Source organism: Syngnathus acus, chromosome 15, assembly GCF_901709675.1.
Source record: "Syngnathus acus chromosome 15, fSynAcu1.2, whole genome shotgun sequence".
In the NCBI taxonomy this organism is placed as follows: Eukaryota; Metazoa; Chordata; class Actinopteri; order Syngnathiformes; family Syngnathidae; genus Syngnathus; species Syngnathus acus.
This window is the reverse complement of record NC_051100.1, coordinates 10,394,392-10,417,645: the sequence shown is the minus strand read 5'-3', so window position 1 is coordinate 10,417,645 and position 23,254 is coordinate 10,394,392. Positions and strand designations below refer to the sequence as shown.

Sequence of the window (23,254 nt, the reverse complement as noted above, 5' to 3'; positions counted from 1 at the left end):
TAACCCATTGCAAAGTATTGTATAAGGACAATATTTCACATTAAGCCTAAGAATAATAGCAGAGGATTAATAAGAAGCTACACACATATAAAATGTGGCTGCAAAGTTATAACACCACCTCCTTCTGGCACAAACCGGTATGTCACAATAACACAATCCTCCCATGTGACAAAGTCTGATCGCATTTTTAAAGCGTAACTTTAGGATCAGACTAAATTACTGTTCAATACTTGGTAGTTCAGCTGTGTTTTAGAAGCAATTTTGTGGGGATGACAGAATTTTCTTCGTGTAGGTTAAAATGGAAAATCATCCGCAACAAAAGGACAATAACAACGTTATGTTAAGTATTACATTTGAAGTATGATTTTCTGTGAAAGCTAGATCCTTCCACACCAACATTTTTTTTAACCTTTTCGTTTTTTGTTTGTTTGAAACAGAGCGTGGGCACAGCGATACCGAAAACAAAATTGACTGAGCGGGTTATACATTAATTAATACAGAAGGCCTTTTATTAAACAAATAAATTGTGAAAGGGTAAATAGAGCAGTATTACATGATTAGACAGACTTTCATTAGTATTAGGCATGTGAGTTGTATTGTGATAACTGTATTGTAAGAACTTTGCACTTGCAGTGCAAGAAAAGGTTGATGTGTGATTTGTTTTTGTGGTATATTTATTTAGGAAATATGTTTGAAGCCAGTTCTAATGGCTTAACTTGCCTTCAGAATAAACTAAACCTCTGTTCAAGATGAGTGCCAGAAAGTACAAAAGTACTCAAACAGATTATTGGGGTCTAAAGTGCACAAAGTGAAATCAGTTCACCATCCTGGTAGAGGTTATCCATCCATCCATTCATTTTCTGTACCGCTTGTCCCCACGGGGGTCGCGGGCGTGCTGGAGCCTATCCCAGCAGTCATCGGGCAGTAGGCTGGGGACACCCTGAACTAGTTGCCAGTCAATCGCAGGGCACACAGAGACGAACAACCATCCAAAACAAGAAACTAGAAGTACCACTTTCACTGTGGTCACTGTAACTCTACTATTCTTTGCCTTTTTTCTTGCACAACCCATCACAAATCCCACACTGTTACCTTCATGACATTGCAAACTATTGAAAAGTAGAGCTCATGAACAACTCCCTCAATGCAACTGCAGGCTTGCAACAATATTCAATGATTATTGCACATACCGTCAGAGAGAGCCCTGCGTACCATTGGTACCGAACTTTGAGAATGCTCGATCAGATTCACTGGCTATTTACACAGTCGCATTGTTTACAGCGTTCATGTACTTTGGTAATCTGACATTAGCTCCGCACCCAGAACTGAAATAGAGTCACTCTTTGATGGAAACACACCAAAATGTAATTAAAGCTACCTAGTGGCACCACCTATAATTCTTTGAAGGGGAAGAAGAGATAAGATGACAATGTAATAAGGACATACAATAAAACCACCGCTCCAGTTTCAGCTTTCCTAACCACCCAAGAAGAGGACTGTCACATAATATGTAACTTGATTTCTTACCAGGTTTTGGGGCTGTGGTTGTTCTGCCCTCCGAGACAGAGGCTGGCTCTTTTCTAGATGGCTCTGAGCCAGTTGGAGTGACGTCTGCCTCATTCGTCTCAACATTTGTCACAGCCGGACACTCTGCTAACTCCTTTTGGACGTTGGTAATAGCACACTCCATTTTTTTACTTGGTTCTTTAGAACCTACAACTTCACACACTGAATCCATTGGTTGCTCTACAAAAAGTAAAAAAAAATAATCTACATAAAACAAGTGGGGGATAAAATTATGCAATAAAAACAGGCACAAAACATATTCACAAGAAATATTCACAAGGATACTCACCGACTTCATGCTCTTTTGGTATTACTCCTTTACAAATGTATTTATTGAACTTCTTCAAGATTTTCTTGTGGGATTTGGAAGGCTGAAATTTCACAGCATGGCATCTTGAAGAGCACAGATAATCAGTTCTGGTTACAATGCTTTAAAACTAATATTTCCAGTAGTCATCTAATCAATACAAATAATGAGCATACAAGATTACACGATCATGTTTGGAGATCCATTACCTGATAGGATATTGTGGACAGCATGTCTTGTTCATGATGGGCTTGTAAACATATTTACCGCTTCTATTCAAAATGAAAAGAGAAGGATAAGGTCAAACTAAAAATATATAAAAGAGGTTAAACTGGGCTTCACTACGGTAGTGTGTGATTTGAAAATAGTTGAAAGCCATAAATAAATTGCTTGGTACCTTCTCCATCCTCGGTCTATGAGGTCTTGGTAGTCTTGTACTGTCATGGAGTGAGACCACATACCTGAAGAAAATTGGTTTGCATCATCAAGCCACAATGCTGAAATACATTTGATTACTTTGAGAATAGAGCCAAAGAAGTAATATGAGAATATCTTTTATGCTCTTCATAATTCTCACATTATAGTACGTTTGCCAATGGTCGAGTCTGCCTACATGCACATGATTGCTACCTGCGCTCTAAATGAATCAAATCCAAGTAAAAAACAACATTTCGAAGTGCACCGCAGGAAAAAAATAGTATGTAAAAGACCGGCATGAACATGTTTTGTGAATCTATATAAAATACGCATTGCACTTTTGGAATGTAACTTGTCCATGTTGATAAACCGTTTGACGAACAACACCCCGCCCCTCCGCCCAAAGAAATTGTCAGCCGATACACCGATGAAAAAACATCTCGCTAATTTTCACGCCGATGACAAGGAAATCTCCCTATTTTTCACAAACCAGAGTTGGCAAGTATATGCGGTGCAAGTAGCTAGCTCGATGCTAGTTGGCAACACCAGCTGTCGATGACTGCTCATGTTGCAGCGTTTATCATGAGAAAACGACAGCATCAATGTGCCAAATAAACAAAATTGCACACAAGACTGGTCTGATTTTAAGCCGCATGTTATTTGAATTGATGCTAGCTGATTAGTTTTCGGGATGGAATTAGAAAGTTTAGGGTAAATATAAAAAAATAAAGGTTAAAATGGTAACATTTCCAGTCCTGCCAGAGCAACACCGTCTGTCACTTAAAAAAAAAAAAGCATATTTCAATGACTGACAATATTACAACATAAGGGATTGGCAAATGTGTTCGCTGACAGGAAGGGCTAGTTTGTTAGCATGGTCATTTCTAAATAAGACACTGACTTACCGTGAGAAAAGTTTCCCTTTTCGTTTTTGCAGTAACCACAGCGGTAACCGTCCTCTCCTCCAAAATATTCGACAATAGTATAATTGTTTCGTGCCATGTTTAGAGCGAAAACGGATGACGGATGAATGGAGGGGGACGCAGGTCAGACAACTACAGTAGCGCAGGAGCGTCGTGCAAAAAAAAAAAAAAGGAAAAACTTTATTTAGACCACAACTTTGCTCAGAACGCTTTGCCGTTATAATAAACAAATCAAATTGAAATGAACCAATAGGGTTATGGCACCATTATGAAAAACAAAAACGTGTTTAAGATTTTAATATTTTATTGTCGCTATTATTTTGTTCCCGAGCCAGTGGCAGCCGGCCCACACTAGTGACGTCATTACCAAGTATCTGGGGGATTTTCCTTTTTCCTCATAATAAACTAGGTTAAGTCAACACAGACACACATTCTTTCTGCACAGCTAATTGTGTAAAAACTGATTCAACCCTTTAATTAAATAGAGAGAAATAAAGTAAACATATTAGATTGCATTGTACTCTTATGAAGAAAAAAAAACTGACTGGAGAATCAGGACTGAACTGACGTCTTGTAGCAGTCAACAAAACAACAGCAGAAAATTTGACAAATTAGCAAATAATAGCAATCACAATAAAAAAAAATACACAAAAAGTATGTTTTTAGGTTTTTGAGATGGATGAATTGGATGAAAACCCAAAGCTCGCTATTAGGCAGCCGCCAGACAACGCAATGGCCACAGATCATTTTCGCACCTGACACACCATAAGAAATAATCTTAAATTTAGGTCACGTTTGGGGAAGATCTGTTTAATGTTCACGTTTCTCCATGGTTATGTTGATTTGTGAGTGCATAATAAAACAGGAAGTATAATAACCAACAGGAATAAAACAAGAAATAAACAAATTAATCAAAGTTACCAAAGTGAATATTTATTCAAATAACCCATAACAAGAAGATAGGGCGTAAAAGAAAACCGGCAACACAGCACTGCATAATTCTCTAGTTAATTACAAAAAGGCGACAATAGAGTCTGTAGAAAAATAAGTTAAAAACCCCCACTGTGCCACTGATGACCTTTTCATCACTGGGGATAAAACTGAGTTGTTGGGTATATATGCTTGGACATAACATTTTTCCTTATTTGAGTCAAAGTGTTTGCACAGGTTTCCAAGAACCATCATTTGGTACAAGTAACCTCGGTTCTGCACACAAGCTTTCTGCAATTACACTTGATTCTTACAAGAAATGAAGAGGTAGCAGCTACTTACGTGCTACTCTCAGACGCAAACCTTTGGTTGCGACTGACATTGGCAAATTAAGAGTCAATGAAAGTAGTTTGGATCAAGAGCCTAGCTGAAGCTCCCCTGGGGAACAGGGATGTTTTCATGAAGGTATTTCATACTTCCGTGCTCAGAGAACTCAGCCACAGTATGACCTTCTCCTCGAAGGACCCATTTTGTGGTGAGAAGCCCCTCTAACCCCACTGGACCTCTGGCATGGATGCGTGCTGTACTGATCCCCACCTCAGCACCTACAAAGAGAAAAATTCAATTGACTTTTATTTTATTTTCCCACCTATAAAGTGAAATCAATATCGTCCGTACCGAGACCAAAGCGGTAGCCATCGGCAAAGCGAGAGCTCGAATTGAAGAATACGCAAGCACTATCCACTTGCTGCAGGAACTGCTCAGCTGTCTCTTCGTTTTCTGTTACGATGACATCGGTGTGGGAGCTGCCGTATTTATGGATATGGTCCACAGCCTCCTGCATGCTGTCCACCACTTCGATGCAGCACTCCAGATCACCGTACTCTGTCCGCAGGGACTTCACCTCAGATGGGCTGAATGTTAAATACGATGCAAACCGGGGACCGGCGTGAATCTTTACCTGAAGTAATGAAAATGAGGTATCAGAACAGTTCTTTGTTACAAGTCAAATAAGGGGAAATGAAAAGTATTACAACCGAATAAAGTTGAATGAAAAAGTCACAGAAATTGCAATGTTTGTCTCACTTGTTCTGTTCTGAGCATATCGATGATCTGGTCAAACATTGGAGTTCGCAACAAGTCTCTATGAACGAGGAGGGTTTCCATGGCATTGCACGCCGCAGGGTAGTCACATTTAGAGTCTCGAACTGGAATCAAATGCATACATATTCAACGCAAAAATTTGGTGTTTGCATGTCATACAAAAGTTATATATATTTTTTTATAATCTTTCAAGTTCTCTCAAGCTTTAAAAGCCAATTGTGGCTATAATAGTGATATATATATATACACACTATGCAGACACACCAAGCGACGAGTACATACCAATTTCAACAGCTTTGTCAATGGTTGCTTCACTGTCAATGTAGACGTGGCAGATACCCTCACTGTGGCCCAGTACAGGAATCCCCTTTGCTGCTCTCTGGATGTCTCGCACCAATTGCGATGAGCCTCTCGGAATGATCAAGTCAATGATTTTTTCCAGTCTGCATAAGTCCTCAACTTCTTCTCGTGTGCTAACCTGCATGATATGGTCAATTAAAACAAGAACATCAGGAAAAAATAATGGGACTATAATGCACATAATGCAACACTTTCAATCTCACCAGTTGAATAGCATCTGCTACTCCATGAATGGAAAGTGCCTCCTGCGTGAGTTGATGCAGAATTCGGTTGGTGTTGGAAGCTTCCTTGCCACCCTTCAGCAGCAAAGCATTTCCGCTTGCAATGGCCAAAGCAGACACCTGAAACACACATTATAGATACGATTGTAAACAAAAATTGCCATGAAGACACGATATTATGAGCACAAAAAGCTTCCAGGTATAATTACTTGTGGGAGGCAGTCGGGCCGTGACTCAAAGATCACCAGCAAGACACCGATAGGGACAGTGATCTGCTCCAACTCCAAGTTGTTGGCTATCCTGGTCCTCCGCAGCACCCGGCCCACACTATCCCTGGAGGACACGGAAAGCTGACGCAGGCCGATGGCCAGGCTGTTAAGTTTAGCTGTCGAGAGACTCAGCCGGTCAATCAGAGCCTGGGATAAACGACCTGTAAAGAATTCCAGCGAGTACATTAGGATAATAATTTCAAAATGCCACATTTAGAAGATTCACATGGAGTACTTTTTTGTGCCTGAACTCGTGCATAGGTGGATTTCAGACATTCACATAAATTTGTTTATCATCTTTACCTGAGGACGTTGCCAACTCCATGTCTCTCTTGTTGGCACTGAGAATCTCATCCTTTTTCTCTGTAAGCAACTCAGCAAGACTGCAGATGATTTCACCTCTCTGGGTATGCATAAAACATGCACAATTACGACCATCACAGAAGCCGCTTTGAATGGGAATATAGATTTTAGTTGTGTCTTATGCCAGCCTAAAAAAAATATTTAAGGTTTCTCTCACTCCAAAATTCTCCAACTAATTTGGAAACATACACGGAAGGCGTCTTTTTTCTGTAGCTATCATTAGCTAAATTGCTTGTTATTTTGAGTTACTTCACAATGTTGTCAGAGCTATGGCAAAACAAGTGAAAGAAATATTGTAAATAATTTTAAAAAATTAGTTTTTACATTTGTATTGTGTATGTTTCACATGCTCACCCAATCCTTGCCAGCAATTTGGTAAGATTTTGATTCAGATAATATACTGCCACCTCACATGAATATTAGCTAAATACGATTTTTCACTTCGTGAGGGAAGGAGAAACTCACCTGCTCTGGTAAAAGTGAAGCCAGAGTTCTCCCAGCAATACGGGCCATCTCTGTCTGCTGCTCCACAGTGGGACCTGATGGTGACAAGAGTACAGGTAAAATCCGCAAATATTAAAAGACCTCATTATGAAAATACATGATCATGAACAATTTCCATTTATCTCAACACACCTGCTGGTTTTACTTCAGAGAAAAAGGTCCCCACTTTCTTCCCCTCCACAATGTCTGTTATGACATGGCCTGTGACTTTGGGATCCGTGCCGTTGGCAATGACTACGGATGACCCACCCTGGAGTGCCCACAGTGCTGATTTAACCTGTATTGGGAAAAAATGGTGGACATTTTTATCATCAAGAGCCTCTCCTTTTTTATGAATTTAAGTATTGTGTTTGTTGCATGAACCTTGGCTTCCATGCCACCAAGGCCAGATCTGGACTTGGTTCCATACGTGATAGATTGTTGGTCTCCGGGGTAGAAGATATCAATAAGTTTAGCATCATCTGTTCCTGGTGGCCTGTCATATAGGCCTGCAGAAGAAGTTTTTTTCACAATTAAGTTTACATCCAGCAATACAGACATTGGCTTGAAAGCAAAAAAGACCAATTAAGCCATTGGAAGATAAAGACAAACATATTTGACCGATTACTTTTGCTTTGTAAACACACTATATTAATAAAGATGGGTTGAGTTTAGTTGAATAATGTGTTAATAACTAATAAATACATATATTTATTTTCTATAGCTATCTGACTTTGGGTGGTAGGTGAGGCACAACTTAAACTGGTCGCCACTCAATAGCAACTGAAATCAATAATTTTAATATTTCGGACAACCATCTGTACCTTGGACATCCGACAGGGCAATTAGCAGATCCACTTTCATTTCAACAGCCAGACGGGCGGCTAAGCTGTCATTGTCTTTGATGCTTATTACCTGAAATACATAAAATCATTTTGATTAGGCTGGAAGGAAAAAACGCTAATTGAAAAAAATAAAACATGTTATAAGACAATAAAAGCCAGCAAGTCACATAAAGTAGTTCAAAGTTCACCTTCTTCAAGATAACACAAGCAGGAAAATTGAAAATTACAATCCCTGAATGTAAAATTAAACTGCACGTTGTAACGAGTAAAAACGTAATATCAGTTTTTTTTGGCCTAACATACGTACCCATACACAACATTTCCCACACTTAGCATTCCCAGCATGCCCTTCACACAGTACCCACATTTACTCCCTGTAAGTCACTCTTGGGAACAGGGGGAGGCACAACGGCATCATTGGTGTTAATGATGGGGACAATGTTCATCCGCAGAAGTTCAAGAAGTGTGCTGTTAAGGTTGCGCCGCTTCTGCTCATCATGAAAATCCAAATTTGTGACTAAAATCTGTCGAAATTAACACACAATATTTAGTGACACTTACTTTCAAACACCTTTTAGCTTAAAAAAAGCTCAAGTGCATACTTGTGCAGTGCAGATGCTATATTGGGTAAACATGGCTTCATACAATGCCATCAGACCGCTCTGTCCAGCAGCTGCACAAGCCCTTGCCTCCAAAACTGGAATTGCCTGCAAAAAAAAAACAAAAAAATACTCACAAGAATGTCTATGGAATATTTAACAGATTCTTATCTAATAAACTTATACAACACCATTTCCTTCAGCTGGTTCTGGCCTGAATGTAAAGCTTGTCTGACACTTTGAGACAGGAGGATTTCATGTCTTAATCTCTGCTTCCCGAATGCCACGGCACCACTGGTGACAATCATCATCTCCCTCCCTTGATTCTGCAGCACGGCCACCTGACAGGATACAGCAATGATGATGAGTTAGCATCTTGAATTTAACTTCTTAACTCCAATTGCGCATTACCTGCTCAACTATGGAGGCAAGTCGCCCCAGCGCCAGGCCACACTCATCTCCTCGTGTTACCACAGCACTTCCTAGTTTCACCACGATGCGCTTGGCTTGCTTCAACTCACTCCGATGGGCAAAAGACTTGCCATGGGAGCGTGGTTGTGAGACTGTAAGTGCATATTGGGGATGAAATGGTTAAAAGTTTACCGGTAAATTGTGACAGTCATTTAAAAGATCAACTAAAGCTAACTTCAATTCATGAGTTAACTAGTGGTAAATCTAGTAAACGTGCGTTACTTACATTTTGCTTGGGAAAATGTTCTGATAGAGGCAGGATTGACTTTCACTTGCCGAATTCTGGATGGCAAGTGAGAACACAGGTGGAGTCTGGCAAACATGGCACCGAAACCTAAAATCAAGTGTGAGAAATGCAAAGCAATGCCCATGTAATGCAGCACTTCTGGACAAATATAAAAAGTAGCACCTGCTGGATATGATGTCTGGCCAAGAGCAGCAAAGTGTAACCCGTCTCCCAATCTAAATTCGTGACAAGCTCTGGTTATAACGCAACCCTAATAGGGACACGCAGTATAGAAAACGGACAGATAGATGGATGCATGTTTTTGTCAATAACAGTGATGATGATGCTTGAATTTGAGAAAAAGAACTTGACAGGATCTAATTGATTAGGGTTTTTTGGTTGATGGAATGCTCATGTAAAGATATAATATCCAGACAGTGGGTGCCACTCAAATGAATAAATCTCACATAAACATAAACAGTGGCATTACAGCGTGTTTCAGGTTGCACGCTATTCTAAACATGCGAAGCCGAGATTTGCATATGTCAGCTAGCTTAGCATTAGCTCAAGTTATTTTGCCACTGCATGCAAATAGTGAAAATAGAGCAAAAATTGAGGGGAACACTCCTTACCTCGCAAGGAACAAAAGTGAAAAACCCTGCCCAAATGCACTTGAGTAAACTTCAGGAGCAAAGACACGTAGTCAGGCTGGAGGCACAAGCTGCCACATCCACAGCCGGGGTGGCCACGTTTACGGTTAGAACGTCGTGACTTCAATTCACAAAGGAAGTTTGCGTAAGATTTCCGATTACGCAGCACTGCGTACTCTATTGTATTTTGGCGTACGCAAAAATACGGTAGTAGTAGGACGTAACTACGGAAATACGTACTGTAACCTTGCAGCTGACAATAACTGGATTGTATCACATAGTGTGGCAAAAGAAATATTAGCAGTTGTTATCAAGGATCTAATAAATTTGAACGTGCATGGTTAGTTTTTTTATTTGAATAATTCAACGTACTGTAATTTTGTTGACTGATAAAGATTGGTGGTTGACATGTACAGGCTAGAAAATCGACTAAAACTATTATCAAATAGTAGAATTGCGCAATAAATTTATTGTAAATATGTATTATTGCACAAAGTTACTCCAACATATACATTCCAATTTGTATACAAAATATATGTACATTGTGTGTACTGTACTACATTTGTAAACTGTAAAGGGGGTGCAAAAAGTATGAGTTACATTTAATATGATGAATGAATCTGAATCACTTCACACTCACAATCACACTTGATAATAATTTGGAGTGATCAATTAAACTATTACAAATATTTTTGAATCTCCATCACAATCTAAGCTCATTTATATCTCATTATTTCAATGTCTGTTATTCATGTTTTGATGTGCAATGAAAATAAGTTTTAAATATTTTTTAAACTCTATGGATATCATATCTATCTAACTAACTAGTACGGTATATGTTGCTTGCTAAATCAATGTTTGAGTTTCAGTGTACAAAAAATAATTTTTGTGTGTTGTCTCAGAGTGAGCCAGATCAGGAAACATATCAGCACATCTTTAGTAAGGTGATACAGAGGCACGTGATTGGTTGTGCATGCAGAAAGAGGCCTGTGAAACATTTATGAGCAGGAGAAGCAACACAAGGCATTTTTGCTGAGCCACCATTGCAACTCTGAGCAGAGCTATGGGGACTGTCGAAGAAACTCTGAAGTGCCCTGCTTGCCAGGATTTATTTACAGACCCTGTGAAACTCCCATGCAGACATTACTTTTGTCTGACCTGCATACAAGCTGTGTGTGAGGGGGCTCCACTTTTCTGCCCAGAGTGTCAGATCCTGCTACCATCCAACCTCACCCTGGAGATAGATGCAAGCCTACAAAGCAAAGTGAAGGACTTCAGTATGAAATCATCAACGTCGGCGCTACTGACAGAAACTAAATTGCCGTCAACTATCCGCTGCGACCACTGCATAGAGACGCCATCAGAAGCTATCAGGACCTGCCTGACCTGTGACGCATCTCTGTGCCAGGCTCATGCGTTGTTGCACGAGCAAAGATCTGCATTGAGGGAGCACACTGTGGTGGAGGTGACACAGGATCTGCTGTCTTTAAAATGCAAAGAGCATCGTGACGAGCTTAAGCTCTTTTGCTTGGAGGACAGAGTCCCTGTTTGCTGTTTGTGTGTCCTGGTTGGTGCACACAAGAATCACAGAGCTGCCCAGCTACCTGAAGCCTGCACCGACTTAAAGGTCATTCATGTGTTTGGCATGGCATATTTCTATGCCAGGATTTCATTCAAAAGAATAACTTGTATTTCTCTTTTTAGAGCATGTTGGAGACAACTGTGAAACAATTGCTCCAGATGAGATGTGAAGCAGAGAACGCCATTAAGGACTTGGAGTTCATGTATACACAAACAGTGGTACTGTCAATTTAAAAGGTACAAATAATATGGAAATAGTTGCATTTCAGATGATTTTTGTGTATTCATGTTTTTCAGATGTCCGCAGCGGATTTTAGAGAGAGGATCTCAGATAAGTACAACAGGATCCGAGTTGTGCTGGATGGCGACGAGCGTCTGATGATGCAGATCATTGATGCAGAAGAAGAATGCATGAGCGAGTGGCTGGAAGCGCAGAGAGGAATTGTGGAGGCCCGCATCAAGGAGATAGATCAACTCAGAGTTTCTAGTAAATTACTCTTACAAGAAACACATGACTTAAGCTTCATACAAGTATGTTGAAACATTGTGGATCACATCAAACCTTTGTTCCAATGTCATGTGCATACCTCAAGTTATTTTCTTTCTACAGCAAGTCACCACGCAGAATCTGTGGTGAGTATATTTGTCATTCATGTTTTCATTTTCAAAATCGATTGTTTTGACAGCTATTTAATTGTAGTGACCCGCCAAAGTTGGCACCCATTCAACAAATAGACCGAGACCTGTGTGAACCTGACAAGTTGAGAACAGTGGAGAAGCTTGTGGATGACCTGTCAGTGGCTCTTTCGCAACATTTTCCTCGAATGTGGTCCTGTAAGTAAAATAATCTTATACAGTCATGGAATTTACAATGTCTTATGCACTCATTTAGGTGATGCTGGGTGACTACATACAGGCTATTTCTGCTGTTCTGTCTGTGTATGTTCTTCTGTGGGTTTTAGCTTGTATTTTTTATCTTTTTTATTCTATTTATTCTATTTATTTATTTTTTTATCTCATGCGCTGATCGGTTGGCACTTTTTAAATTTCGTTGTACATGTGTGACAATGACAATAAAGATCTATTCTATTCTATATTCTATTCTATTTGAATTTCAAAATTTTTGACCCATAGTAAATAATGTAAATAAATTTGCTCGGGCTTCAAACAGTTACCATCGTAGAATCTTTTGAACTGTATGTAACATTATATTTCAATTGATAATATTTTGCATTTCAATGAGGAGCCAGGTGCTTTCATTTCGTTCCATTTGATTTTTTTTTTCTCAAAATTATGAGAATATATGCAAATTTAGGTTGTATTCCAAATTGTACCACATTTTGCAGCTTAGTTGTTCATTGCACTGGTTTATGTAGATACCAGCTGAGGTGTACCTACAGCTCAATGCCACTGAGTGTGGGGTGGGGGACAGGAGGCGGAGCTAAAGCTCTGGAAAAAAACTTGAGGTTCTTAAAGATCAACTTCTTAATTGCCTTCTGGATATTCATTTGTTCTTTCAGATCTAAGTTGTCCTTCTCTCGACTTGAAAACAGCCCACCCAAAGCTGGAGGTATCCCAAGATGGGAGACAAGTGTGCTGGAGAGTGCAACCAAACAGGACATGGGCTCCAACCATTCAACCATATGATTCCCAATACAGCGTTTTGGCTCAAAAGAGTTTTACGACTGGCCGACACTACTGGGAAGTCATCGTACAGGAGAAACCGTACTGGCTGATTGGTGTGACCACCGGTCCAGTCACTAGAGACATTTGTCTGAGTCCAAGACCTTCTGGTCTAGGTGTGAATAAGACTTCCTGGTGCATCTACCATAGTGAGGGACAATATATGGCGTGCCACGACACGCAGGAGAAACAACTCCAAGTTGGGAAGAAAGTCAGAAAGTTGGGCATACTGGCAAATCTCCCAAAGGGGGAACTGTCGTTCTACAATGCAGACACCATGACTCTACTTCACTCTTTCTACGTGGAGTGCAAAGAGCCACTTTTCCCAATGTTTAACCCTTGCATTGATGTGAATGGACTGAACAGGCAGCCCCTGACCATGTTTTGGATCAATGACCCCTGGGACTGGAGTGTCAACCCAGATGGAGGTGACGAGTGACTTTTTAATTTGTCATATTACAGTCTAAAAAGAATGTTGGATGTCAGATAATTCTTTTATATATGAGCGTTCAGTTTGTGTTTCACTTCAGTATTTTACATGATTAGAGTCAGTAACTGACACCACAATACACTGTAAATATTTCATCCATTCATTTCTGGGGCAAACTACTCTCATGCAGTTTGCAGAGTTACTGACCCGCCGTGCTTTGCTTGTTCTTTTCACTACATAAATGACAACACCGAGGTCATGTGTGCCTTTGGTGTCAGTTTACCTTGTAGGGGGCGACCCGCAGGGAAAATTTAACCAATCAGTATGTGCGTGACTGCATCTTTGTGTGTATTCTTGTTCATCTCATAAAGAAAATGAGAAATTTCCATTGTACTTTGAGGTCTTGTGTGCTCATTTGTTCACTAATAGTTTAAAAAATCATGTGTGGGAACATATTGCAAATTTAAATTCATAAATCCTTTACAGTCAATTAAAGCAAACATGTAAAACAATTTCTAAGGCATTCCTGACTCAAAGCTATTACGGAATTGATATCATCATCGTCATCATAAGCGTCATATCATTACCAAATACGTAGAATACTTCAAGATGTACTCCTTAAAAGTACATATGTGGCTTAGATATATAATTACATTCATAGTCAACCTAATAAGTGAGCTTCAGTACATCATTGGCCCCAAGTTCTACTGGATGCAGAATGACAGTAAATGCCCCTTATTTAGGTGATGCTTGAGTCTTTGATTTGATCCAGTCCAGGAAGTGAGTGATCCGTGCATAGACCCCAGGCTTATTTTTCTTTCCGCATTGGTCTCCCCAGCTCACCAAACCATAAATAAAATGAGTGCTGCTCTGCTCACAGGTCAGCGGTCCACCAGAGTCACCCTAGAACAATAAACCCACAACCAAGCTCAACAATTGAAATTGGTCAATCACATATTAGTTGTATTAGTGTTTAACTTTCTCCTCACTCACCTGGCAGGAATCGACGCCTCCTTGTAGATGGCCAGCACAGAACATGCTATCATCCAAAACTGGGCCATAAATACTGCTTTCAGAGCATTTCTCTTGGTTGATCAGCAGAACTTTGGCCTCCAACAAATGGTTGGAACCATAATCAGCTGAATAGAAATGGTACAAGACAACAGGTGTGAGCTGAAAGCACTTTGAATGGAAACGTTTAACCACTGAATTATTGGAAAAGAAGTGGAATATGTAATCATCATTTCAGGAAATTAGACTTACATTCCTCAGTAGCACCCCATCCAGAAATGGTACATTCCTCCCCATCATCTAGAGGACCATCGGGCAGACAGGCTGCCTTCACAAACTGGGTTTCATTGGCACAAACACCATCGGTGTCTTCAAGTCGCAGCAATGCTGTACAGATGCAGTTGTTTTGCATTATTAGGTCATATACAACACAAAAATGATGATCCCAGAACACCAAGATGTCATTTTAAACACAGAACATTAAAAATGAATCCAAATGTATTTGATCATTTCAACATACTTCCTTGACACCAATTGCACAAGATTTCTATCAGCCAGCGCTGTGGAAGCATATTGCAGCATCCAGGCCACATCTACCATAAGTGCTCACCGATGTCATTGTGAACTGACACTGGAGTCTCCTTGTAGTTTTCATGCACAATAGCTTCTTCAACATCAAAGATCTGCTCAGTGGGCTCACTGGTGTCCAGAGAGAGTCCTCCCATAACCACCTTCATGTCCTCTTGTTTGTGACTGTTCAAACGCATAAACATGGTAGCTGAAAAGCTGCAACACTTTTAAAATGTGCTTATCAAAATTGGTCTTACACGCAGTGTCCAGCTGTCAGTATCCAGCAGCTTTCAATGAGAACGCCTCCACAGATGTGCTTGTACTTCTGAGTAGATCGCTTGGGTCTCGCTTGCAGGGAGACCTGCCAGGGTAATGCCCCAGGGGACACCTTCAATCCCCCATAGATTCGAGATAAGCGTGTCTTTGGCTGTGGCTTCCCACAAGTGCTGAACCGTGTTTCAGAAAATGCGGGAGTGGGTGAGGCATCACTAGGTTGTGGAGGCTCGGTTGCCTCTTGGTCTGGGGTAGCTGGTGTTGGCTCTGGAGTAGGGGGCTTAGGAATAGCTGAAGTAGCTGAAGGAGCAGGAGGGGCTGGAGGAGATGGAACATCTGAGGGGGCAATCCCTTCTGGTGTCACCCAGAAGAATTTACAGTCACACATGTAAGTCTTTTGGTTTTGTGTGTGTTTAAAGTTTAATCTTAAAGTCTACGTACCTTCAGAACAATCGTCTACATCGCAGTAATTCCACAGCAGTTTTTGGCCTCTTCTGTAGAAACACCATGGTGACATGTCGCCATCTGGGTTCCTGCGATATAGAAAACATCACACTCAACACATCCCCTTTCCTTTTCTTTTTTTGTAACTAGGCATTTTCAGTCACATTTAAAGCTGACCTGCAGCGGTTGTGAGGGCCAAGGCCATCACTGTCCTCAAACGTGTTGAAAGGATCTATTCCTCTCTCCAGGATGAAATGAGAGTTCCAATAGAGGCATTCGTCACCATCAATCGTCTCACTCACGTTGCCACGATATGACTCGCCATCATCCTCATAACAGTCGTTAGGGCCTGACAATCATAAAACACCCACTTTAATAATTTGTACTATAAAATTCGAACTATGAGCCGTATCTTTTCCCCATAGCTTGAACCATGAAAATTAAATCTTAGTACTTTCAATACAGTATTACTGTCGTTATCTTAAGCCTAAAAATGATAGCATACAATAGTAAACACCATAAGGCTAATGGAAATTAGCATTGCTATGTCAGCCATTTTAAACCCCCAACTAACTGTGACTTTGACACACTCATTGCCATTACACATATGAATAGAACATAAAACAGTACAAGCAGATGCCAGATTATTGTTTCTACTCTGAAGAAAAAAGAGTAGTCTGGTGAAGTTTAGCTTTCATTTACCGTATTTTCCGGACTCTAAGGCGCACTTAAAAACCTCGAATTTTCTCAAAAGCCGACAGTGCGCCTTATAGTGCGGTGCGCTTTATATATGGACCAAATTCCTACATTTAAACTGGCCCGAAGCATTGTGTCATGAAATCAATCATAAGTGGCCCGCTGAAGACTATGAATCATGAATCAAAAAGACTTTGGATCATTATTTTGTGATTATAAAGTAATTTGTTGCGCCTGAAGTTGAAATAAAAAAGATAAAATGGAGAATGATTTGATTTAGATTAAAAATCTGACATGATGCATTAATGGTGCGCCTTATAGTCCGGTGCGCCTTATATAAGGACAAAGTTTTAAAATGGGCCATTCATTGAAGGTGCGCCTTATAGTCCGGTGCGCCTTATAGTATGGAAAATACGGTACTATAGTGTTGCTGTATCACATAACTACCACTGTCAGGCTATGTGTAATATGTGTGATTTATAAACCACTGCAAAAAGTTCATATTGTGCGCTGAAGAAAGCACATTTTATAATATGTTGCGGCTCTTACCAACGTTGCAGAAACGACCACTGAAGCCTTCAGGACAGTTGCAATCAAAGTCATCACCATCCTTGATGCATTCTCCACCATTCATACATGGATTAGGCTCACAAGTAGTATCTGGAGAATAAACAGTGAACGTTGTGTAATCCTAATAAATAACCTTTTGCAAATTAGGCCACTGGTGTGAATAGCGCAACGGTTCCTCACATGTTGTACAGCGTGGCGGCTGGAAGGGATGCTTGCATTTGCACTCAAAATAAGGTTGAGTGGAAGTCAACACACACTCGCCACGACCACATATACCCTTCTTGCAAATTTTTGGTCCTGGAACATTGATCGTGTCTTGTATTGGTTATTTCTTGCAAACCACATACTACATTTGCATGCAACAATTGCTTGCTAACCTTTCTCGCAGCGTCTTCCCCTGAAAGGTTTTTGACAGTCACATTTGAATTTTCTTTTCTTTCCTTTTTCCTTGCAAACGCCATTATTTTGGCAAGGGTTTGGGTCACATTGGCCTAAGGAAAAGGAATGAAGTTAGAAACGGAGCTCATTATTATATAATGACTGGCATTTTGGTACTGTGGTCCTCACCCGCTGGCTCTTGAATGTCAAAGAGCCATTCACTTGGGTCATCATCGTCGTCGTCATCATCTTCTCCAGAGATTCCAAAGAACATGTCTACAAAGCATGACATGATGAACTGTATATGCATCTGTGCCGTGCTAGACCATGAAATATAAATCACCATTATCACCATTAATTATGTCTTTAAATAGTTGTCTCCTTCTTTCATGTCGTCCACGTTTACGACCCCTGATTTCTTGAGGACCATTTCCATGGTCACGGTGACGATGATGCTTTTTACGTTTGTCAGGTTTCGTCTGAGAGGAAAAAACAGTTTCAAATAAGGTATATTTTCAAGATCAAAAACATTGAGTGTCTTTTTTGTTTATTTTCACAACGGTTAAATATTTACTGATTATCAATGCAAGGGCATTTTGTGAGGGAATTTGGGAAAATGATTAACTTTTGCCGATCTCCCATGTTTATTTTTGTAATTTCTCATACGTGAAGAAAAACAACTGGTGAATGGCTCCATTTTATTTCAAAGACATGGCAACAGCAAAATAATAAATAAACAACTATAATAAGCATCAGGACTGAATAGGGAATACATACTTGGGCTGGGATGAGGATCACAGCAAGAAAGAGGCAAAAGAAGAGGAGCTTCAAATTCATGTTGGCACCAGATGAGAAGACACGCAGACAAATGAAATGAGTGTGCAGCAGCAAATCGCTCTCACTTGTGTAAACATTTGCATGAGTACACTAACCTTTGATTCACCTTAGTCTGGCATCCTAGCGGTCGATGATATTGATTGTTTTCTATAGCTACCTTTCAGGATATATTGTTACAAACACAATTTTGTTCAGCTGACTCAACCATGGATTTTAATACAAAAAACTAAGAACCTTCCTTGTGTAGGCCTAGTTAGATTTCTCTAGAGTTTGCAATCAAAGGACTAAGAAGAAGTTTTGCAAAACATTCACGTTATAGTGATTATGAAATATTACTATTGGTTTCTGATGTGGTTTTTTGTTACATTGCAGTTATGGGCTCATGGAATAGTGTATGTCTGCCCCGACAACCACCCCATTTTGTGACCCTAAGGGAAAGGTTCATTTTCAAGGAACTTATTTGTTTGACTGTAGACTTTGGATCTACATACACTGGCTGACTCTCAAAAAAAACGACCACTGCTATTTAAACTCATTTCACCCCAAACCCAGTGCAGTGTAATTTAAAATCCAGACTAATGGACAAGAGGATTTGAGGTGTTATTATATGGTTTGGTTATATCAAACTATTGTTAAATACTCAGAAATCCTAGACATGGGAAAGTATTGTCTTGCAATGCCCCTCTATAATTTAAAAAGTTTTTTTTAGGAGAAAGTAAAGCCTGTGTCAAAATGAAACTGGCCACAGTGTCAACAAAGCTAACAGATTCTTCAAGAGATCATCTAAAACACTTTATATAACTGTTGTTATTGTTACGACACTAATAGGATTGGAAGGCTATAAAAATATTGTCCGACTTGTCTTGAGGCTGACTCATGTTTAGTCTGTCTGTTAAATATTAGAATTCCAAGAGAAGCTAAATTGATAGACCGCCAGACCACCGACCCTAATTGTTGTTCACGCAGCATTTGAGCCACTAATTTACTGTAAAGTTCATTCTAAAGTCAGAAAAGTTAATGCGACTCACAACCCCAGCTACTTTTCCTCAAAAGGAGTGATGGAATGGTAATATCTGTCTCACAGTCTGTGGTTCTGGGTTTGAATCCCAGCTGCATGTTCTCACTATGCATGTGTGGGCTTTCCCTGCGTTATTCGGTTTCCTTCCATATTTCAAAAACATGTTTGTTTGGTGAATTAAAGATCAGCCCATAGGCTTGGGAATGAATCTCAAACAAGTGGAGCTGAAGATATTGCATTACATATTACAATAGGTTTTGCATTGGTTCCATTGTGATCGTGGCCAGGACACAAAGCCAAGTGGAGGCTGTCGGAGAAGCTCCCCGCGCAGAAGCAGAACAGCGGTGACATATCGTCTGCACCCACAAACATCACTGACCCGGCTGGGAAATTACACACAATTCCAATTCGACAGTACTGTTTTGTGACAAGCAGTCGATGGGGCACACCTCGGTGCCAGGCTGTATACTCCCCACCGAAAAACTCCACGCACCACGACTCATCTCCTCGACCCAGCCAGCAGTCCTCAGCGATGCCCTTGCGTGGAATGCTGGGATACGTGACCCCAAGCTCCCAGTAGGTCTTGCCTGTCACGTCCATTTCCCAGTAATGACAGCCAAAACTGAAACTTTGCAAGCTGATGACATTAAGAGTGGTGTCAAAGCGTAAAGGGGTGTCAGGAAGCTCCTTCCATGTGTCCGTGTAGGTGACACTGTCTCCTTGAGGAGATATGAGCAGCTTGGGATGGGCTGTATCTGGATCCAAGCACACATCACTTGAATCTGTCGACACATATTGAGTGAAAATAAACCATGAAGTTATGGTAGATAAAATGTGTGGTTAAACTCACAACTTTTCACAAGATTCTTTATGGTAGGAGTGAGAGACGAGATGAGCAGAAACATGTTGTCGGTGAGACTGAGAATCTGCTCAGCTTTGGCGGCGTCCAAGCTCACGCTGCAACACTCTGTCCCATCGAGTGCATGTGGCCCTCTGGAGGAGGTCGATCCGCAATAGAAACATGGTGAGTCACGCTTAAGATTTTAAATGATGCTTGTTTAATTGTGGTGGTGATACATACCTATCCATCACCCCTGGATCTTTATGGTCTGGCTGAGAAGAAGCAAGAGAATGGGAATAAAATAAAATGTATTGTACAATCATCACTATAGTTGTGGCTTTAGGAATGCTATAATAATTACACCGAATGAGAATTTCACTCAGAACAGCACAGCTCGTTTATGGATATGCCCCATCATGCTTATTCACCATTGCATGAGCATGTAAATTCACATGGTCTAGAGTTGCTGTGATTTCTGCCAGGTCCTGTTCCGTCTTCTGCATCAGAGACCAGTTCCTTTCCATGAGCCAGTCCAGAGTTGAGACAGCAGCTCGCTCCTCTGCTTCCAAGTGTGACAGCGTTGTCCTCAGATCGTTGTCCAGGATGGCTTGGATCTCCAGATATTTTCTTATTATGCTCTCCTTTATCACATAGGACTTTTTCTGAAGTACAAGCACTCATCATTTTAGGGAATTATTAATGTTTGGTTTTCTTTAAGGTTAAATACATGTTTATTGTCACACAAACATCATCAGGGAAGTGAACATTCTGAACTACTTGCTGACCCGAGCTAGAAGTAAGCAAAATGGTTGGTGTAAAGTGAGCAACCTAAAGTCCAAAGGCTAATATTATATGACAAATGAAGGAATATCACTTCATTGTTGTTTCTTGGCAGTTTTCAATATATTTTGTGGCTAGGGACCTTTCCCATTGAGAACTTACAGAGATTTCCGATTGTTGCTCGGCCAGGTTCTTCTGTCTGTCTTTTGCCACCTCCCTCTGCAACTTTAGACATTCTTGATGACTTTTTAACAACTCCTGTAGAGAATGGTGCAAATATTGAACATGCAACATCCTCAAACTGTTGAATAAACAGTTCATATTAAGCTTTATTAAGTTGTAATGGAACAAAAAAATCGCATAAAATTTCTTAGTCGCTGACTCCACTTCCAACCTTGGCTAGGTCATTGATGTTGCTTTTGACAATATACTGAGAATTTCAAGAATTACTATACTGCACTGTATGGTCTGTACTACATGAAATGATTATTTGGTTACTATTTTTAGAATATCAGCCACTCAAATAATTATCATCACTAGATAGTTAACCATGCCAATCCAATTATTTTGTCATATTGATCTGGATCTCATTTGTCTAATTGAGTTTAGATGCACATCACCTATAAATGTTCATACTTTTTTCCAGATTTAGATCAATTCAAATCAGTCAACAAATCAATTTCTGTTGATTAGCACATACACGATTGTTTACCACTGTGTCAATTGATCAGTTACTTGCACAACTAAACCGAATGCCAATTTTTAAAATGAAAGCCTCAAAAGTGTTTACATGCAGATATTGCGGTTGGCTCCACAAAAGTCACCTCGTCCTCAGACAACCTCTCACCCCGTGTAAGTGTGCTTGGTTGAGAAACACAAACTAAACAGAAGAGAGGCAATGAGCAGCTTTGGTACAGCTAGCGATGGTGTGGTTCATGGTGATTTTAAAGCTTTATTGGCTTTGTGTCCAATACAACAATCGGCAGTGTAGGTTCTCATTTACTGTATAAAACAAGATTTTCAAACACAGGCTTGATTACATTAGGTGCATTATCTAATTATCTCTTACTGTATATTGGGTATGGCAATAAAATATATTAAGATTTATATTCCCAATACATGTAAAGGGTAAGCGTCTGGCCATGTTTCAGAGAGCCTGAGAGCCATTTTCTTTTTTTAAGGATTTAATGAAAGCTGCAATGTCCAAGATTCAAGATGAAGGCTTAATGTATTGTAGATGCTTGGATCGTTCATTACCATGTAGAGGCAGCAAAAAACTCTTTCACCTGGTCACGTGACTGCTTGTCCCAGTGTTTTTTTTTTTTTTGGACTCATTGAGCCAATTGATGCAACCTTCGGACCAAATATTTTTTTGGTCCAAGCAAAAGGAAAGCAGATGTATGTTCAGGCTATAAGCGTGGACATTCTGTGGCGTCATAAGGTTCTACCACACTTACAAAGTTCCACAGGAGTCAACAGCAACAAACAGCAGGAAGCAACAAGCATACAAAGGAAAAAAGCAAAGCAAGAAAAAAAAAGCGCTATCAATACAAATATCGTGAGCCTATTTATCATTCATTCGTCACTTTTGAACATGAAACCGATTCTAGATGATGAGTTTCCTGTGCAAGGAGTCGCACCATTCAGCTGACAGTCTCAGGAAGTGTCGGAGCAAACAGAGTTCATGTCAGAAGGTAGAAAAAAAAAGGAAACAAACCAAAACCTAGCCTACATTATTGTTTTGAATGTGTATGTTTGGAGATGCACGCTGCTGTGAGCGCTAAAAAAGCTTGGCCCTCTTTTTCATGTCGTTGCGTTTCCACAGGGGAAGCCTGTCAAACTCCTGGATCTCCATTCCAAAGATGTCAAAGAACGTTTCAGGTGCTAAGTGGCGCTAAAAAGGTGGAGACAACAAAGGAGGGGGAGTTTGGGGTTAGCACCAAAGCCATTGAAATGATCACTGCAAAAATGATGAGAAGCAATATACTGCACATTCTTGCTAATGCTCTATTTGTGTAACATGCAATTACACAAAGTTTGAAAATCTAGCTTCAATGGCGGACAAACACCGATACCTCCAGTCTGGTTCTGTCCACGTCCCTGGGCAGTTTAGCTCTCCCTCTACTGGTTATCATGAGCATTTCATAGGGATACACCTTCAGAGGGAAACACTCATCAGTGTACAGGGTCACACACCCAAGTTGCTTGACTATTAACGTCTTTAGTTAACTAAAGAATAATTACTCTACGTGAATTTAATTGTGATCGTGACAGAGGGAAAACTAGGCAAGAGAAGAGGTATGTGAGAGGAGGCTGACTGAAAGTGAAAGCAGTCGTTTGGGGAAATGCTAGTCGGGTGCATACTCGTACGTGCAATAGGTCAAGAAGGAACGGGTAGACATGGTTAT

At 40.3% G+C, this 23,254-nt stretch overlaps 6 protein-coding genes across 26 annotated transcripts in view; 1 reads left to right on the top strand and 5 right to left on the bottom strand.

Annotated features, from left to right (window-relative positions):
- Positions 1-3,403, bottom strand: part of LOC119134558 (arginyl-tRNA--protein transferase 1) — a 31,124-nt gene extending 27,721 nt beyond the window's left edge. For all 5 annotated transcript variants that reach the window (XM_037271352.1, XM_037271348.1, XM_037271347.1 and 2 more), the window contains exons 1-5: positions 3,196-3,403; positions 2,271-2,334; positions 2,083-2,145; positions 1,856-1,959; positions 1,528-1,746 (exon numbers count right to left, since the gene is read on the bottom strand). In XM_037271352.1, coding sequence (XP_037127247.1) covers positions 1,528-1,746; positions 1,856-1,959; positions 2,083-2,145; positions 2,271-2,334; positions 3,196-3,292 — 547 coding nt within the window. In that variant the 5' untranslated portion in view covers positions 3,293-3,403. The remainder of the gene's footprint in view (positions 1-1,527; positions 1,747-1,855; positions 1,960-2,082; positions 2,146-2,270; positions 2,335-3,195) is intronic.
- Positions 3,404-4,124: 721 nt separating this feature from the next.
- aldh18a1 (aldehyde dehydrogenase 18 family, member A1) lies at positions 4,125-9,852 on the bottom strand. Its single transcript, XM_037272251.1, has 17 exons — positions 9,717-9,852; positions 9,085-9,192; positions 8,799-8,950; positions 8,579-8,728; positions 8,391-8,495; positions 8,154-8,312; positions 7,768-7,858; positions 7,328-7,452; positions 7,097-7,241; positions 6,926-6,999; positions 6,401-6,500; positions 6,038-6,258; positions 5,811-5,948; positions 5,530-5,725; positions 5,230-5,351; positions 4,822-5,104; positions 4,125-4,748 (listed from the first exon to the last, which is right to left on the bottom strand). The coding sequence occupies exons 2-17, from the start codon at positions 9,179-9,181 to the stop codon at positions 4,567-4,569; spliced, it is 2,340 nt and encodes a 779-aa protein (XP_037128146.1). The 5' UTR covers positions 9,182-9,192; positions 9,717-9,852; the 3' UTR covers positions 4,125-4,566.
- Positions 9,853-10,784: 932 nt separating this feature from the next.
- On the top strand, positions 10,785-13,980 carry LOC119135038 (E3 ubiquitin-protein ligase TRIM39-like). The gene is made up of 6 exons (XM_037272346.1): positions 10,785-11,361; positions 11,439-11,534; positions 11,613-11,846; positions 11,926-11,948; positions 12,016-12,149; positions 12,836-13,980. Exons 1-6 carry the CDS (start codon positions 10,798-10,800, stop codon positions 13,435-13,437), a joined length of 1,653 nt encoding a protein of 550 aa, XP_037128241.1. The 5' UTR covers positions 10,785-10,797; the 3' UTR covers positions 13,438-13,980.
- habp2 (hyaluronan binding protein 2) lies at positions 13,840-18,291 on the bottom strand. 2 transcript variants are annotated; one of them, XM_037272344.1, is made up of 13 exons: positions 18,148-18,291; positions 17,723-17,849; positions 17,560-17,646; positions 17,370-17,483; positions 17,173-17,289; positions 16,972-17,082; positions 15,904-16,075; positions 15,724-15,815; positions 15,267-15,636; positions 15,050-15,192; positions 14,692-14,826; positions 14,422-14,567; positions 13,840-14,331 (listed from the first exon to the last, which is right to left on the bottom strand). In XM_037272344.1, the coding sequence occupies exons 1-13, from the start codon at positions 18,205-18,207 to the stop codon at positions 14,164-14,166; spliced, it is 1,842 nt and encodes a 613-aa protein (XP_037128239.1). In that variant the 5' UTR covers positions 18,208-18,291; the 3' UTR covers positions 13,840-14,163. The 2 variants fall into 2 exon arrangements, with proteins under 2 accessions (XP_037128239.1, XP_037128240.1); XM_037272345.1 differs by having other exon boundaries at positions 15,267-15,633.
- Positions 18,292-18,561: 270 nt separating this feature from the next.
- On the bottom strand, positions 18,562-21,358 carry LOC119135039 (probable E3 ubiquitin-protein ligase TRIML1). The gene is made up of 5 exons (XM_037272347.1): positions 21,009-21,358; positions 20,495-20,728; positions 20,307-20,338; positions 20,076-20,218; positions 18,562-20,007 (listed from the first exon to the last, which is right to left on the bottom strand). The coding sequence occupies exons 1-5, from the start codon at positions 21,165-21,167 to the stop codon at positions 19,436-19,438; spliced, it is 1,140 nt and encodes a 379-aa protein (XP_037128242.1). The 5' UTR covers positions 21,168-21,358; the 3' UTR covers positions 18,562-19,435.
- A 415-nt stretch (positions 21,359-21,773) lies between these two features.
- Positions 21,774-23,254, bottom strand: part of ablim1a (actin binding LIM protein 1a) — a 28,211-nt gene continuing 26,730 nt past the window's right edge. For all 16 annotated transcript variants that reach the window (XM_037271256.1, XM_037271244.1, XM_037271246.1 and 13 more), the window contains 2 exons: positions 22,922-23,002; positions 21,774-22,740 (listed from right to left, as the gene is read on the bottom strand). In XM_037271256.1, the coding sequence (XP_037127151.1) occupies positions 22,627-22,740; positions 22,922-23,002 (195 nt within the window). In that variant the 3' untranslated portion in view covers positions 21,774-22,626. The remainder of the gene's footprint in view (positions 22,741-22,921; positions 23,003-23,254) is intronic.